This window comes from Chiloscyllium plagiosum, unplaced genomic scaffold, assembly GCF_037043375.1.
Source record: "Chiloscyllium plagiosum isolate Xiang-an unplaced genomic scaffold, Cpla_swu_hap1 HiC_scaffold_34, whole genome shotgun sequence".
In the NCBI taxonomy this organism is placed as follows: Eukaryota; Metazoa; Chordata; class Chondrichthyes; order Orectolobiformes; family Hemiscylliidae; genus Chiloscyllium; species Chiloscyllium plagiosum.
Window position 1 is genome coordinate 9,152,183 of NW_028270172.1, and position 18,319 is coordinate 9,170,501.

The window sequence follows — 18,319 nt, forward strand, 5'->3', positions numbered from 1 at the left end:
TCACCATACGAGGTAACATCATCAGTGAGGCTCCGGATGAAGTACTGGTGGTATGGCCTGCTTTTCGTTTATGTGTTTAGGTTTCCTTGGGTTGGTAGATGTAATTTCCTATGATGTCATGTCCTGTTCTTATTCTCAGGAGTGGTAAATGGGATCCAAGTCAATGTGTTTGTTGATAGAGTTCCGGTTAAAATGCCATGCTTCTAGGAATTCTCATGCATGTCTCTGTTTGGCTGGTCCTAGGATGGATATGTTATCCCAATCGAAGTGGTATTCTTCTTCTTCTGTATATAAAGATACTAGTGAGAGTGGGTCATGTTTTTTTTGTGGCTAGTTGATGTTCATGTATCCTGGTGGCTAGTTTTCTGCCTGTTTGTCCAATGTACTATTTGTTACAGTGCTTGCAAGATATTTTGTAAATGACAGTAGTTTTGCTTGTAGCTGTATAGGGTCCTTCTGGTTCATTAGCTGCTGTTTTTAGTGTGTTGGTGGGTTTGTGGGCTACCATGATGTCAGTGAGCAAACCTACACGCAGAACCTCAACCTGAGCTACAAATCTTCTCAAAACCCACTAATACTCCTTTATTTGAGGAATGATAAATTATTGAAATAATCCATTAGACAAGACAAGAGAGTTATTATCAGGACGATTTAAGATGTAACTAAACACTTAATAGAGAATTAATGTACTCAGGGGGTGGAATTCCATAGGCCAAATAACCATTTCCCATTCTTTATATTTTATTAATTCACAAATACAGAAACATATTACATAAAAATCTGGGTCACACACATTGAATAACAAGTCCATAAATATTCAAGTTGTGCACAGCACATTCAAACCATGACTATTATGAACTTAAGGCATACTGGATAGTTTCATTACATAGATAATTACATGGACTCAAAATGCAACATTTCAGTGAAGGCTACATTTGGTCACTGTATTACAATTAAGCAAAAGTCCCAAAAGTTGGAATTGCCAGGTTTATACATGCATTTAATGGCAAACTAGTTGTCTTAACATGGCATCAACATTAATCCTATTTAATTAAAAAGTGACGCCAGACATGTAAACGTTGTGGTACAACTTATTCTGCCACACCCCTGAAATTCACCTGATACAGCATGTTCGAAGAAAGAGCAGTAAGGAGCGTAAATTAAAATATGTACAAAAAAAAAGAACCTTTCAAAAAGGCTTAATCATTAAAAGTGTTGGGTTTTACATTCCACCACAGTAACCTCTTCAGTACCTTTCTCCTTTCAGTTTATTATCCTTTAAATTTGGTATTTCATTTTGAGATTTCCACATTTCCTTTCTGGCAAATCATCCACACTTTTGCTCTCTCCATGCTCAATTACAATGGCAACTTTTGTCTTTGATCATCAACTTTCTCACTGCAATTTGCAGCCAAATACACATTCAAAACTGTAGGAGACTTAGTCCAGCTGCAAATGGTACAATGATGCCCTGGTAAACACAAGTGCTTTTCATTTATTGTAAATTTAGTAAACTCTGAAAAGATTTTCTGAATTCAGTTTCAAATCTTCCAAAGCTAGATTAAAGTTGATCTTCGGTAAAATTACAATTGTCTAGTTATTAGTGTTGATTTCAGATGTTACAATGGCATATTCAAGCTGACTGCATATTAAAGTTCATCAGACTGGTAATAAAAACATGATTACAAACCTCTGGTCACTTTCTGTTTCTAGGTTAACTATTTCGTGTAACCAATTGGTAACACCATCTGGCACACAATGAGGATAAGCCAAGAAGGCTTGTGTGATCAGTCACAGTCAATGCATTTTGGTTTAGATTAAGACAGTCACAGTTAACCATTGCAGATCCATTTTAATCATCATGTTACTCAATAATTACATAAAATGCTGCTTAATTTTCTTGTGAAGTCCAATTCTCTGGGTAGTCAGGATCTTAGCCAAGCGACTTAGAAACATGAGAAAAATGGTCATCGACATCACAATGACGTAATGACTGATACTGCAATAAAGGAAAGATCAATTAATTTATTTAATTGCATAATTTTGAAGAGACAATGTTGCTTTTGTACTTAAGCTATCAAATCTGATTAAATGTTTCTGCTGTGATGGTTTTTATAGGTGATGTGGAGATTAATAGTGGTCTACCCTGGATAGGATTTTCCTTGCTTACTGAAAGCAGTCCAAACGCCAATACAGAGAGTTACACAGAGAGTAACGCCAATACCCAAAGGAGCATCAATACATATGACACTTGCACTCTTTATATCAAACTGTCTCACTACAGTCATTGCAACATTAAAGGTCTCATACTGGACTGACCATCTTGGAAAATTCCCTGTTGTCAACAGTGGAAGATTTTTGTTGCCTCCCAGACCAGAACAATTATTATAAAAATTACTATTTACAAATTCTTCGTGTTGACACCAGTTTGCAGGTTCTCTTCCTGCAGTGCTGAACATAAAGTAAAGTTCTGTTGTTATATTTAAGTAGAGGTTGAAGCAGGTGGAAAAAATGCCTAACACCCCTGTCTCCTTGAGAAATTAGACCAAGAATACATAGCACTGCCACAGGTTCCAGCTTTCACCACTGTCAATTCCTTTATAGCTGAAGGATATGACACAGGTGCCAGAGGTATAGGCTAAGATTATACATGATAGTTGAGCTATTGTTTTGAACGAACCACATCAGATCAACAGGTAGACTCTGTGGCCACTCCAGACGTGTTTCTAACAACCCCTTGCTATACTGTGCTTTCCATTTGAATGCAAACATATAATATAAAGATGATGTGAAAAGCAAGGTACAGACCTGTAAAGTCTGAAAATGCTCAGATTGAACAACCTTTACTTAGAGCTGCTCACTCAGTTTCAAAATCATGTTTCAGCTTCAGAGCAGAAGCCAGAATTGAAACTGACAGAAAATATAATGTAATAAGGCAAGTTACATAGATGGTAACTGTTCTATATCAATGGATTAACACCAGTTCAGTTTTATGGCAAACATGACTCAACATTATGATTGGGTCTTCTGAATGACCCGTAGAGAAATATAATTTTTATGAATTACAAAGCCAATAAAGCAGTTAAGATCTCAAGTTCGCACTCTAGTTTGTGCTGTTCAACATGCAGATTAGATGGGCCGATTGCTGTTCACTGCTCTTCAGATGGTCTCCATATTTCTCAGTGACAGAAAATAGTCTGATTGTGGCCCAGAGAATCTCGTCATTTTGTGCAATCACAGGAATAGACTTAGCTAAACTGCCCCCTCACAATCAATGTCTCAAATCACATGTAAAGATTAGCCACAGATAGGCAGGTTTTTAACACCTTTACAGGACTCTGAGGAGATTTACCATAACATTTCTATGGACTATGACAACTTTAAGTACATTTAAGTCATCCAACTTTAAGCACATTTAAGTCGTCATTGGACAAGCATATGGACATACATGGAATAGTGTAGGTTAGATAGGCTTCAGATTGGTATGACAGGTTGGCGCAACATCGAGGGCCGAAGGGCTTGTACTGCACTGTAATGTTCTATGTATGTTCTAAAGATTGAGGCGAGAATTTATAAAAGGTGATGACAGACTTAGTTAAGATACACAGAGAAAACCTGTTCTCATTAGTTGATCTAACAAGGAGTAGGAGACCTAGATTTTAGGTTTTTGGCAAGAAATGCAGGGAGTGACAAGGAAAAGCCTTTTTTAATGCGATAAATGATAACGGCATGGATATCTATGCCTACAAAGGAGGGTGGAGCTGAGACAATGATTTCAAAATGAATTTAGATAAACACAAGGGAATAACCTTGCAGGGCTACAAGGCTAAAGCATGAGAATGCGGTTGCATGGTGACCAAGCCTGGGAAATCAATATTCAAGGACATTGACATTCCAGAAGACTAGTCAAAAAGGAAAAGGTGATGGGGTTACTTTGTTAATAAAGGAATGTGTCAGTGTGGGCGTGTAGTGGTAAAGGTGTCAAAGATCCTGACGTAGAATCAATTTGAGTGGAAATAAGGAATAGCAAGAGAAAAAAATCATGGGTAGGAGAGTTCTACAGACTCCTAAAGAATTGTATCACTGTAGGACAAAGTATTAATCAGGAGATCATCGAGCTGTACAAGGAGAACATTACAATTGTTATGGGTGATTTTAATCTGCTTATTGACAAGACAAATTTGATGAGTAGGGTGACATGGAAGACAAATCTGGAGGATGCATGAGATATTGTTTCTATGAGCAGCATGTTACAGAATCTACCCAGGAACAGGATATTCTAGATCTAGTAAAGTTTAATGAAGTAGCATAAGAGATCTCATTGTTAAGAATCCTCTGGTGGTAGCGATCATAACATGACAGAATTTCAAATATGAAGGAGAGTAACCTGGGTCTCAAACCAGTGTCCTCAACTCAAATAAGGGCAATTACAGAGCAGACTGTGAAAATAGACCAAGAGGAAGGTTGACAGAAGAGCAGTGGCAGATGTTTAAGCAGAGATTTCATAACGCTCAGCAAAAATATACTGCAATCAAATAGAAGAGCGCAAGAGAAAAGCATGTCCCATCTGTGGTCAACAAAGGCTGTCAAAGAGAGAATCCAATCAAACATTAAGGCATACAAAGCAGCAAAAACTCATGGCAGGCCACAGGAATGGGTGTTTATTTTAAAACAAACCAGATGTGGATGATTAAAAAGCTAATAAAGAGGGAGAAAATTGATTATGAAGGTAAACTGGTACAAAATATAAAAGCAAACAGCAATACTTGTACCGATATAGAAAGATAAAGCAACCAAAGTGTGGGACTCTTGAAAGATGCAACTGGGGAATTGACAACAGAAAACTGACATAATTTAAACCAACAGTTTGGATTGGTCCTCACAGTGGAAGACACAATGAACATCACAAAGATAACTGATAAGAAATGGGAGGTAAGGTCTTGTAACAACCTCTATCTGGAGGGTCAAAATATTTGACAAACTAAAGGGATAGAAGGGCGAACAGACTGGTCTGCATCCCAAGGGTTTTAAAGGAAGTGACTGCAGAGATAATCGAGGCCTCTGTTCAAGGTGGGATTAACACAGAAAGCAGAAAACTGAGAGTTACTTAGCCCAACATCTATCATTAGGAATAAAAGATTTAGAAAAGCTTAACATAATCAAACAAATGGAGTCAACATGATTTTTGAATGGGAAAATGATGTTTGACACATTTGTTAAAATTCTTTGAGGATGTAACAAGCAGAGTCGATAAAGGGGAACCAGTAGATGTAATGCATTTGGATTTTCAGAAGGCTCTCAATACAATGCCACATAAAAGGTTACTGCATCAGATAAGAGCTTCCAGAATTGGGTGTAATGTATGAGCACAAACTGAGGATCAGTTAACAAACAGAAGACAGAAGGAAAGTATTAATGGGCCTTTTATCATGCTGGAACGACATCTAGTAGAGTGACACAAGGAGAAGTCCTACAGGCTGAATTAATGACTTGAAAGAGAGGCAGAATGTACCCAAATCTGCCGATGATATATAAGTGGGAAGGCATGTTATGAAGAGGACAGGTCAAGTGAATGGACAAAAACATGGCAGATGGAAGTTAATGTTGGAAAGTGCACTTGTTTCATAGTTTGGAAGGAAGAATGAAAAGGCAAACGATTACTTAAATGAGGAGCAATTGCATTTCAAGGGATCCGGGTGCTCTTGTGCATGAAATGCAAAAGATCAGCTGCAAACAGCAAGTAATTAACATGACAAATAGAATTTTGGCTTTTTTGCTCAGGGATTGGAGTTCAAAAATAGGGAAGTCTTATTACAACTGTACAGGATGTTAGTGGGGCTGCAGTTGGAGTACTGTAGATAGCACTGGTCCCCATAGTTACGGATATATTGGGATTGGAGCAATTCAAAAAAGATTCACTACACTGATTCCAGTAATTAGGAATTTATTCATTATAGTTTAAAAGGATGAAGGGTAATCCTATTGAAAAACACAAGGTTCTGAGGGGGCTTGATGTTGGAAGGGTATTTATACAAGTGAGGGAATCTTGAACCAGGGACATAGTTTAACTCATTTAAAACTGCGATATAAAGAAATTTCTTCTGTTAAAAGATAGAGTTTGTCTGGAATTCTCTACCTCAGAGTTGAGGAGGCTAAATTACTGCAAGTATTTAAAGAGGAGGGAGATTGATTTTTGAAATCTCGGGAGTTGACGGCTATGAGAGCTGGCATGAAAGAGGAATTGATATCTGGGCAGATCAGCCATGATCTTATTAATGGCAGGCTTGGGGGGTTGACTGACATACTCCTGTTCCTATTTCTTATGCTGTTATGAATGGGACTGACTGGCCTGGTGGAGTTGAAAAGTGTGGTGCTGGAAAAGCACAGCAGGTCAGGCAGAATCAGAGGAGCAGGAGAGTCAACATTTTAGGCATAAATCCTTCACGAGGAATGTGATCCTTGTGGAGGGAGGAGGAGAACTTCTTCAAGGTGGGAACCCTTGGAAGAGGCTTCACTAAGGTTTTTAGCAACTAGGAGAAAGTGAGGACTGCAGATGCTGGAGAGTCAGAGTTGAAAAGTGTGGTGCTGGAAAAACACAGTGGATCAGGCAGCATCTGAGGAGCAGGAGAGTTGATATTTCGGACGTAAGCCGTTCATCAGGTTGGTTGCTGGAAGAACTCCAGCTCAGAGCCGATGAACTGGAGTCTGAGCTTCAAACGTTGTGACACATCAGGGATGTGGAGAGTTGTCTGGATGCTGTCTTTGAGGAGACAATCACACCCCTTAGATTAATTGAATTTGGCCAGTGGTCAGGGACAGAAGGGTGAGGCTGAGTGAGGAGTGGTAGAGAGATCCAGGACATAGAACCTGGATCCTGCAGGAGCCTCAGTCCCTGTCCTTGCCCAACAGGTTCAAGCGTTTTGCTCCCTGTGTGGATAGGAAAGGGGACTGCGAGGACGATGACTGAATGCAACATCGTGGTACAGAGAGCCATTCAAGTGGCGGGAGAGAAGAGAAATGTTGTTGTAATTGGGAATAGTATAATTAGAGGCATAGACACTGTTATCTGTGACTAGGATTGAGAGTCCCAAAGATTGTGTTGCCTTCCTAGTGCTTGGGTTTGTGATATTTCATCTGGGCTGCAGAGGAACTTCGAGTGGGAGGGTAAAGATCCAGTGCTCCTAGTCCAAGTAGGTACCAACAACGTTGATAAAACTAGGGCAGAGGTTCTTCTAAGGGAGTAAGAACAGCTAGGAGCTAAATTAAAAGGCAAAACCATGAGCTAATTGGCACAGGGTCAATAAGATTAAGTAGGTAAACGCGTGGTTCAAAGATTGGTGTGGGAGAAATGGGTTTGAATTCATGGGACATTGGCACCAGTACTGGGGAAGAAGGAACCTGTTCTGATGTGATGGTCTTCATCTGAACTGTGCTGGGACCAGGGCTGTAGATGGGGCTTTAAACTAAATGAGGCTGGGGGGAGGGGGTGTTCAGTTATAGGGAAAATTAGAAAACCCGAATTAAAGGAGAAGGTAAGAGTGCAGAACTCAGGACACAAAATAGGACTGAGTGTTTGGAAAAGGTTAGCAACCAAACTTCAAGCACACTGGACATACAAATGACAATAAGAGGGACAGTTATTACAGGACTTAAAGTGTTATATCTGAATGCACACAATGTAATGAATAAGATAAGTTAGCTAGTGGCGCAGATCAAAATTGGCAGGTATGACGTGGCTGCCAGGGGATCAGGACTGGGAGCTGAATATTCAAAGACATACATCCTATCGAAAAGATAGGCAGGTGTAAGGAATGAAATTAAATCAATAGTAAGAAATTATTTAGGGTCAGATGGTGCAGAATCTGTGTGGGAAGAATTGGGGAACCGCAAAAGTGAAAAAAAAACCATACTTGGAGATATGTACAGGCCACTAAACAGTAGTAAGGAGCTGGGGCACAAGATACACCAGGAGATAAAAAGGACAGAAAAGGCAAAGTTACAGTGGTATGGGAGATTTTGATATGCAGGTGGACTAGGAAAATCAGATTGGTAGTGGATTGCAAGAAAAGGCATATGTGAAATGTCTAGATTAGAGTGGTGCTGGAAAAGCACAGCAGGTCAGGCAGCATTCGAGGAGCAGGAAAATCAATGGCCTGTCTTCATCAGGAATGGAGTAATCGGAACGCAATGTACTGGGCTAATGGTAAGATTCCTGGGAGTGCATATGAGCAGAGAGATCTCGGTGTCCATGTACACAGATCCCTGAAAGGTGCCACCCAGATTGACAGGGTTGTTAAGAAGGCATACAGTGTTTTGACCTTTATTAATGGAGAGATTGAGTTCTGGAACCAGGAGGTTATGCTGCAGCTGTACAAAGCTCTGGTACGGCCACACTTGGAGTATTGTGTACAGTTCTGGTCACCGCATTATAAGAAGGATGTGGAAGCTTTGGAAAGGGTGCAGAGGAGATTTACTAGGATGTTGCCTGGTATGGAAGAAATGTCTTGCGAGGAAAGGCTGAGGGACTTGAGGCTGTTCTCGTTAGAGAGAAGAAGGTTGAGAGGTGACTTAATAGAGACATACATGATCATCAGAGGGTTAGATAGGGTGGACAGGGAGAGCCTTTTAACAAGTATGAGGACGGCAAACGCGAGGGGACACAACTTTAAATTGAGGGGAGATAGGTATAAGACAGATGTCAGAGGTAGTTTCTTTACTCAGAGAGTAGTAAGGGTATGGAATGCTTTGCCTGCAACGGTAGTAGATTCGCCAAGTTTAAGTGCATTTAAGTCGTCATTGGACAGGCATATGGACGTACATGGAATAGTGTAGGTGGGATGGGCTTCAGATTAGTATGACAGGGCGGCGCAACATCGAGGGCCGAAGGGCTGTAATGCTCTATGTTCTCACAATGGCAGGAGTTTCTAGGAATAATTCAGGAGACACAAGAGAGATTCATCCTGAGGAAAAAAGCATGGTATAGGGATGATGAGGCGACCATGGCTGACTAGGGAAGTCAGGAATAGCATAAAAGCAAAAGAGAAAGCATATAATGTAGCAAAGGGCAGTGGAAAACCAGAGGATTGGGAAGGTTACAAAGACCAACAGAAGGCAAGAAAAAAAGAAATAACGAGGGAGAAGATTAAATATGAAGGTAATCTAGCCAGTAATATAAATATTGTAATAGTTTCTTTAGATATATAAAGGGCAAAAGACAGGCAAATGTGGACATTGGGACACTGGAGAGATAGCAATAGGGAACAAGCAAATGGCTGAGGTACTGAATAATTACTTTGTGTCAGTCTTCACGGTGGAAGACATGAGTAATATCCCAAAAATTCAAGACAGTGAGGGGACAGAGCTGAGTATGATGGCCATCACCAAGGAGAAAGTGCTAGAATGGCCTGAAGGTGGATAAATCACCTGGACTAGATGACTATACCCCAGAGTTCACAGAATCATACAATCCCCATAGTGTGGAAACAAGCCATTTGACCCAAGTCCACACCGACCCTCTGAAGAGTAACCCACCCATTTCCTACCCTATTACTCTACATTTACGCCTAACTAACATTTACACCTAACCTACACATCCTTGAACACCATGGCAATTTAGCATGGCCAATTGACCTAAATAGTACATCTTTGGACTGTGGGAGGAAACTGGAGCACCTGGAGGAAACCCACGCAGACATGAGTAGAATGTACAAAGTCCACACAGGTAGTTGCCTGAGGCTGGAATCGAACCCAGGTCCCTGGTGCTGTGAGGCTGCAGTGTTAACCACTGAGCCACCATGTCACACCAGTTCTAAAGGAAATAGCTGAAGAGATAGTGGAGGTGTTAGTGGTGAACTTTCAGAAATCGCTAACTTGATACACCTGCTCAAAGAGGGAGTAAGGCAAAAGGTGGAAAATTACAGACCAATTAGCCTAACCTCGGTCATAGGTAAGATCGTGGAATCCATTGTGAAGGATGAGATTTCTGAATACTTCGAAGTGCATGGTAAAAAAGAACGTAGAACATAGAAAAGTACAGCACAGAACAGGCCCCTTGGCCCATGAGTATTCCTAATCTAAAACAAAATAACCTAACCTATGCACCCTTCAATTCACTGCTCTCCATGTGTATGTCCAGCAGTCGCTTAAATGTCCCTAATGACTCTGCTTCCACCACCACCATTGGCCATGCATTCACAACTCTCTACGTAAAGAATCTACCTCTGACGTGTCCTCTATACCTTCCTCCTAATATCTTAAAACTATGACCCCTCGTGCCAGTCAATCCTGCCCTGGGAAAAAGTCTCTGGCTATCAACTCTATCCATGCCTCTCATTACCTTATATACCTCGATGAGGTCACATCTCTTCCTCCTTCTCTCCAGACAGAAAAGTTTGAGCTTAGTCAACCTCTCCTCAAAAGGCAAGCCCTCCAGTCCAGGCAGCAACCTGGTAAACCTTCTTTGTACCCTCTCCAAAGCCTTAGTATCTTTCCTATAATACGGGGACCAGAACTGGACACAATATTCCAAGCGTGGTCTCACTAGGGTTTTATAAAGCTGCAGAAAAACCTTATGGCTCTTAAACCCGATCCTCCTATTAATAAAAGTCAAAACACCATATGCTATCTTAACAATCCTATCCACTTGGGTGGCAACTTTGAGGGATCTATGTACTTGAACACCAAGATCCCTCTGTTCCTCCATACTGCCAAGAATCCTGTTTTTAATCTTATATTCAGCATTCAAGTTAAGCCTTCCAAAATGCATCACTTCGCATTTATCCAGGTTGAACTCCATCTGCCATCTCTAAGCCTAGCTCTGCATCCTATGTCACATTGCAGCCTGCAATAGCCCTCGATACAATCAATGGCACCTCCAACCTTTGTGTCATCAGCAAATTTACTAATCCACCCCTCAACCTCCTCATCCAAGTCATTTATAAAAACTGCAAAGAGCAGAGGCCAAGAACAGAGCCCTGCAGGACCCCACTCAACACTGACCTGCAAGCAGAATACTTTCCATCTACAACCACTGTCTTCTGCCAGCAAACCAATTCTGAATCCAGATAGCTAAATCTCCCTGTATCGTGACTTTATGAATAAGCCTACCATGGAGAACCTTATCAAATGCCTTGTGAAGTCCATATAAATCACATCCACTGCTTGACCTTCGTTGACCTGTCTCGTCACCTCCTCAAAGAATTCAATAAAGTTTGTGAGGCCCAACCTGCCCCTCACAAAGCCATGCTGACTGCTATGATTTTCCAAATAGTCATAAATCGTATCCCTCAGAATGTTTTCCAAAACCTTGCTGACCACAGACATAAGACTGACTGGTCGGTAATTGCCAGGGATTTCCCTATTCCCCTACTTGAAAAGAAGAACAACATTCGCCTCCCTCCAATCCTCCAGTACAACTCCTGTGGAGAGTGAGGAAGCAAAGATCTTTGCCAGCAGCTTAGGGGAATGGTCTGCATGGTTTCATCAAGTGGACGTCATACCTGTCAAATCTGCAAGCATTCTTTGAAGAAGTAACGAGCAGCTTAGACAAAGGAGAGTCAATGGATGTTATCTAACTGGACTTCAAGAAGGCCGTTGACAAGGCCTGTGCCGCACACGAAGCTACTAAGAAAGATAAAGGCGCATCATGTTACAGGCAAGGTGCGAGCAAGGACAGAGACATGGCTGTCTGGCAGAAAGCAGAGACTGGGGATAAAAGGGTCTTTCTCAACATGGCAGCTGGTGACAAGTAGTGTTCTGCAAGGTTCAGTGTTGGGACCACAACCTTTCACTTTATACATGAATGATTTGGATGTAGAAACTGAGGGCATTCTGGTTAAGTTTGCAGATGATACAAAGATAGATAGAGGGACAGGTAACATTGAGGAGGTGGGGAGGCTGCAGAAGGATTTGGACAGGTTAGGGAGTGGGAAAAGCAGTGGCAAATGGAGTACAACGTGGGAGAATGTGAGGACATGCACTTTGGTAGGAAGAATAGAGGCAGGGACTATTTTCCAAATGGGGAGAATATTCAGAAGTCTGAAGTGCAAACAGACATGGGAATTCTAGTCCAGGATTCTCTCAAGGTAACTCTTGCAGGTTGAGTCAGTAGTTAAGAAAGCAAATGCAATGATGGCATTTATTTTGAGAGGATTTGAATAAAAACAGGAAAGTACTTCTGAGGCTATATAAGGCTGTGGTCAGACCACATTTGGAGTATTTAGAAGAATGAGGGGGGGATCTAATTGAAACTTACAGAATACTGAATAGCCTGGTTTGAGTAGACATTGGGAAGATGTTTTCCATTTGTAGGAGAGACTAGGTCCCAAGGACACAGCCTTGGAACAAAGGAAAAGCCTTTTAGAAGGAGTTAAGGAAAAACATCTTCAACCAGAGAGTGGTGAATCTATGAAATTCATTGCCACAGAAGGCTGTAGAGGCCAGGTCACCAAGTATATTTTAAAACCAAGATAGATAGGCTCTTGATAGTCAAGGGGATCAAGGGTGATGGGGAGAAAGTGGGAGAATGAGATTGAGAAACTTATCAGCCTTGATTGAATGGCACAGTAGACTCGATGGGCTAAATGGCTTAATTTCTGCTCCTATGTCTAATGGATTGCTTTGCAGAGAACTGGCATGAACGCAATGAGCCAAATGACTATCACTCTATGATCAATGTGACTATACAGAAAGCTCATGAGTCTGTGGTTGCAGAGCAGTTTTTGAAATACTAGATGGTGTCAATGAGCACAACATAACTACGACAGCTACAGTGACATTATTAATTGCGTTGCTAGTATCAGGGGAAAGGGAGGAATATGTTTGTCTCGGCATTGGAATGAGCTCTAATCTTGAAAGCAGGGTGGAATTTCCTCGAGTTAGGAGAGATTCACACATCAATTCTTATTCTCCAATTCCATATTGTGAACAGGGCAAGAAAAAACTTCAGAATTCATGTTTTCTAAGCTATTCTTTTCAACACTGTAGAATGGGTATAAATGAGTCTAATGCATGCACACCATGGTACTAAACAAAAGCAAGCCTGAGGCTGTATTTGTAGAAGACTGCAATTCAATCAACATCACACAGAAACATCTATTCATTATTTTTTATGGCACTATGCCAAAACAATTAGGGTCTTCTTTCATGCACTTGGAGAAGTGAATAAAAGGTAGCAACCTATTATAACAGGCATTGACATAAGGTGAAAATGGATCCATGTCTAAAATGGTTGCCAACCCAGGGTCTGCACTGTTATGGGACATGACCTCCCAGTCTTTCAGTCAATTTTTCTTAGAAATTGCTTACTGGATGACTTGTAACAGAGAAGCACATGTTAATGGATGTTAAGGATTGTCCCCTTCCTGATCCCTCTCAATGTCAAGAGTGAAAGAGGTAACCGACCAAAGATATAGAGGCAACTTAAAGCTTCTGTGATGAAACCACCCATCCATCCATCCACCATGATTCTGAATGTGTGACTGAGTCTGAAAGGCACTCAAACTTTGACGTGTTTTATGCTGAACAGAGGATGGGCCTGTACAATATGATCCAAGGTGAAAAAAAGTTGGTTAGTAGCTTTCTCACATTTGTATAGTACCAAAAAATGCCCAATAGTCAGTCATAGAAGAATATATGCGATATATATTTCACACCAAAATTGTAAAAAGCAGAAATGGAATAAATGTTGATACTGGACAATTTTGAATCAGGTGCTTCAGAAATGAAATCTGGAAGAGATGAATAATAAGAAGCTGATTCAATGCACTCTCCCCCCACACCCCCACCCCAATACAATAGCCAAAATCAATATCATACCAAATTTTCCCGAATAAAATCTAAGAAACACTTCTGCGTTGTATTTTAATTGAATATATCAAAAACATTATAGAAATTGTTAAACACGCTGACTCTTAATCCAGCTACCAAAAACGCACATTTATTGGTGTCTCCAAGATGGGGTGTGGTAATAACAGTGTTTGCAAAGCTAAGTAGGCTTGATTACTCTATGCCTCTCTATTCTTCTGTAAGATGCTTCTTAAAACTCACCACTTTGGTCATTTATTGAGTCATCTGTCCCGATATTGCCTTACGTGGCTCAGTGACAAATCCTGTTTGAAACATATTCCTTTGAAGCACTTTGCAATATTTTATTATGTTGAAAGGTGCCACATAAACACAAGTTACTGTTGCCTCAACCTCTCTAATTCTCCAAAATTGGAGCCATACAACTGATAATAATTACATAGCTTCAGATTAGCAACAGCAGAAAGTGACAGTGGGCTTTGGTGGAGTAGGTTTAAATCAGAGACAGAGGCAAATGCAAAAGGAGGGAGTTAGATCAGGAGTATGGAGCAAGGGAAGAGGACGAGTTGCATTGTTTCAACCACAGACTGTTACTTTTCCTGACTAATTAAATCCTTGTGATTGAAGTGTTACTGTGCTAGCTGGATGTATCAACACCATAGCTCCAAGGTAGATAAAGGGCCACAACTCAAGTGAAGGGTTTAATTAAGTGGGAAATTCTAAAAACAGAAACTGAAAATCTCTCATTAATTCAGATGAGTAAAATGTTTTGAGCAATGACTGAAATTTGCAAATATTGCGACAAAGCCGAGGCTCTAGGATATCGTAAACTGGGAAAACAATAAAGATAAAAGATTGTATTTAGTCAATTGAATGAATGCTTTCATTTAAAGTGTTAAGGACTTTTTAATGCCTTCTGTATGATCTAAACTGATTATGGGGATAAGACGAAAAGTAGAGTGAGGGATCATAAGGTTAACAATGAGCTTGTTGAATAGCAGATCAGATAGGCCAAATAGCCTACTTCTGCTCTTATGTTTCATGATCTTATAAAATCATAAGACATAGGAACAGGAGTATTCTATTCAGCCCTCAAGCCTGCTCCATCATTCAATAGGATCAGTTGCATCACAGGTAGACAGCATGTGAAAGAAGGTTAAAAATCACACAACACCAGGTTATAGTCCAACAGGTTTAATTGGAAGCACACTAGCTTTCGGAGCGACGCTCCTTCATCAGGTCGAAAGCTAGTGTGCTTCCAATTAAACCTGTTGGACTATAACCTGGTGTTGTGTGATTTTTAACTTTGTACACCCCAGTCCAACACCGGCATCTCCAAATTGTGAAAGAAGGTGTTCAGCACGCTTGCCTTCATTGCTCAGACCACTGAGTCAAAAAATTGGGACATCAAGTTATGGCTGTAGTGAACAAAAATGTCAATCCATTCTTCTTCAATACTTCTGATCTGACTCCATTTACACCAATGCATTGTCAGCAATTAATATAGGCATGGTTACAACTCATGTTGCAGCATGCTAAATATCACTAACAACCAGGCTTTGGCAGGTGAAACTGACTACTGTGAAGTTAACTTCTCAGCATTGCAGAGTTTTTTCCAATGCTTACATTACTAAAATAGAATACTGTGGTGGCAAGTGGTGTAGATGAAAATTAAGGGAGGTGAAATTAAGTTTCATTATGAAGGATTTAACAATATGCTTTCACAAAACAGTTTTGTCTTAACATGTGTGTGCAAGTACATATTAAGTTATATACATTTCGCATGTACATATTTACATATGTCGACAAATATACATATTAATGTACATGAATAAGTATGTACACAATGAATAAAACCATCAAAAAAAACCTCAAAACCAATACAAAAAGACGAATTATGAGGAGAACGCCACTCATCACCTTGAGCCTATTCCACAATTCAACTACAGCATACTTGATCGATTACTTCATATTCTCACCCTGATAATCTTTCACTCATTTAATTGTCAAGAATTTATTTATCACTATCTTAAAAATAATTCTATGGCTCCATTTCCACCACCCTTTGAGGAAGAAAATATAAGGATAAATACAGAAGACTTAAATACCTTGTTCCAATATCCAGCCAGCTTCCATAGTCTTTAACCAGGAAGAAGAAATGCTGTGATAATAAATTTGTAAATTAACACCACCGTCATCCATTGTAAAAAAGTAATCAACATTCTTTTTCATTAACTGAAAAGAATATTGCCTTTATTAGATTCCTGCCTTTAAAAGTTAAGAAAACAGTAGCCTGGATTTCCTGCACAGCTTTGTTCAGGTACATGAGCAATCAAGGGTAAAAATCAAATGCTGGCCTAATCAATTGCAGAATTTTGAGCATTGGGTGTGTTACAGCACATGTTGACTGTCCATCAATCTCTCTGCTTTTTACACTGGCCTAGCCTCAACCCCATGTTCAGAATTGCAACAAAAACAAAAAATGCTGGAATTCACAGCAAGTCGGGAAGCATCCATGGAAAGAGAGCAAGCTAATGTTTTGAATCTAAATGACTCTTCATCAGAGCTGATGTGAAGTGTGAAGAATTGTATACTGTGCACAGTTGTGAAGCAAGGTCGGGTTAGGCGTGAAATTTTTGCTCTTTTTTTTCTCTACAGATGCTGACATACTTGCTTTCTTCTTCTAGCACTTTGTTTTTAATCTTGGGATATCCAGCATTCACAGATTTTTCTTTTATTGTATCTGTTGTTTGCTGTTTGCTCAGACTTGGCTGCAAATTACAACCAAATTTTCAGGTGTAACTGGAAACAAAATCACTTTATCATTTTCACTTTTTGTTAGGTTTGAGTTTTTTGTTAAAAAAAAGCAATCTTCACTGAGATCAACTCTCTGTTTCAGTGAAAACATTTTCATGGCATCAATACAAGCCAAGTTATAAAGTGAAAATCTTCCACAAATGCTGGATTTTCAATGTGTTGTGTCTTAGAGTCATAGAGATGTACAGCATGGAAAAAGACCCTTTGGTCCAACCCGTCCATGCCGACCAGATATCCCAACCCAATCTAGTCCCACCTGCCAGCACACGGCCCATATCCCTCGAAACACTTCCTATTCATATACCCATCCAAATGCCTCTTAAATGTTGCAATTGAACCAGCCTCCACCACTTCCTCTGGCAGCTCATTCCATACCCGTACCACCCTCTGCATGAAAAAGTTGCCCCTAAGGTCTCTTTTATATCTTTCCCCTCTCACCCTAAACCTATGCCCTCTAGTTCTGGACTCCCTGACCCCAGGGAAAAGACTTTGTCTATTTACCTTTTCCATGCCCCTCATAATTTTGTAAACCTCTATAAGGTCACCCCTCAGCCTCCGACGCTCCAGGGAAAACAGCCCCAGCCTGTTCAGCCTCTCCCGATAGCTCAAATTCTCCAAGCCTGGCAACATCCTTGTAAATCTTTTCTGAACCCTTTCAAGTTTCACAACATCATTCTGATAGGAAGAAGACCAGAACTGCACGCAATATTCCAACAGTGGCCTAACCAATGATCTGTACAGCCGCAACATGACCTCTCAACTCCTGTACTCATACTCTGACCAATAAAGGAAAGCATACCAAACGCCTTCTTCACTATCCAATCTACCTGTGACTCCACTTTCAAGGAGCTATGAACCAGCACTCCAAGGTCTCTTTGTTCAGCAACACTCCCTAGGACCTTACCATTAAGTGTATAAGTCCTGCTAAGATTTACTTTCCCAAAATGCAGCACCTCGCATTTATCTGAATTAAACTCCATCTGCCACTCCTCAGCCCATTGGCCCATCTGGTCAAGATCCTGTTGTAATCTGAGGTACACCTCTTCACTGTCCACTACACCTCTAATTTTGGTGTCATTTGCAAACTTACTAACTGTACCTCATATGCTCGCATCCTTTATGTAAATCATTTATGTAAATAACAAAAAGTAGAGGACCCAGCACTGATCCTTGTGGCACTCCACTGGTCACAGGCCTCCTGTTTGAAGAACAACCTTCCACCACCACCCTCTGTCTTCCACCTTTGAAGAATGTTGAATTCGTACTCAATGAAGACATTTACAGTCTGAGTTCATGCTTTTCTTGTGCCTTGATTGTTAACACTGATTTCCACCTATTTCACATGCACGGATATTTTCATTCATTTTGTAGTGAACTAAACTGTAACTTTATATCAGGAGACTTAGCTTGGGATTGGGCACACAACTTTTAGGTCCAATGTCTTTGAAAGTTGTCTATGCAGTAAAACGTCCAGCCCTTATCGCACCCCAGCCCAACTAGAAGTGGAGCAGCACTGCACAGATTTTCACTCCTGATATGTAGTAACATAACCTCAACCTTCAAGTAAATTAAAGTATCATCAATGACTCACCAAAGCCATGATGTCTGAGATGACGAGCACAATGAGAAATAAACTATTGGAAAAGAAAATGAGAAAATGTCTTAAAGAAAAGTTCAGTGATAATGTATAGCATTGACA

The 18,319-nt window shown here is 40.4% G+C and overlaps 1 protein-coding gene across 1 annotated transcript in view; it reads right to left on the bottom strand.

Moving 5' to 3' along the window:
• Positions 1–719: 719 nt before the first annotated feature.
• The window catches only part of pign (phosphatidylinositol glycan anchor biosynthesis, class N), a 115,413-nt gene continuing 97,813 nt past the window's right edge, over positions 720–18,319 (bottom strand). The window contains exons 27-29 of the mRNA XM_043719611.2: positions 18,212–18,254; positions 15,912–15,964; positions 720–1,999 (exon numbers count right to left, since the gene is read on the bottom strand). Coding sequence (XP_043575546.2) covers positions 1,876–1,999; positions 15,912–15,964; positions 18,212–18,254 — 220 coding nt within the window. The 3' untranslated portion in view covers positions 720–1,875. The remainder of the gene's footprint in view (positions 2,000–15,911; positions 15,965–18,211; positions 18,255–18,319) is intronic.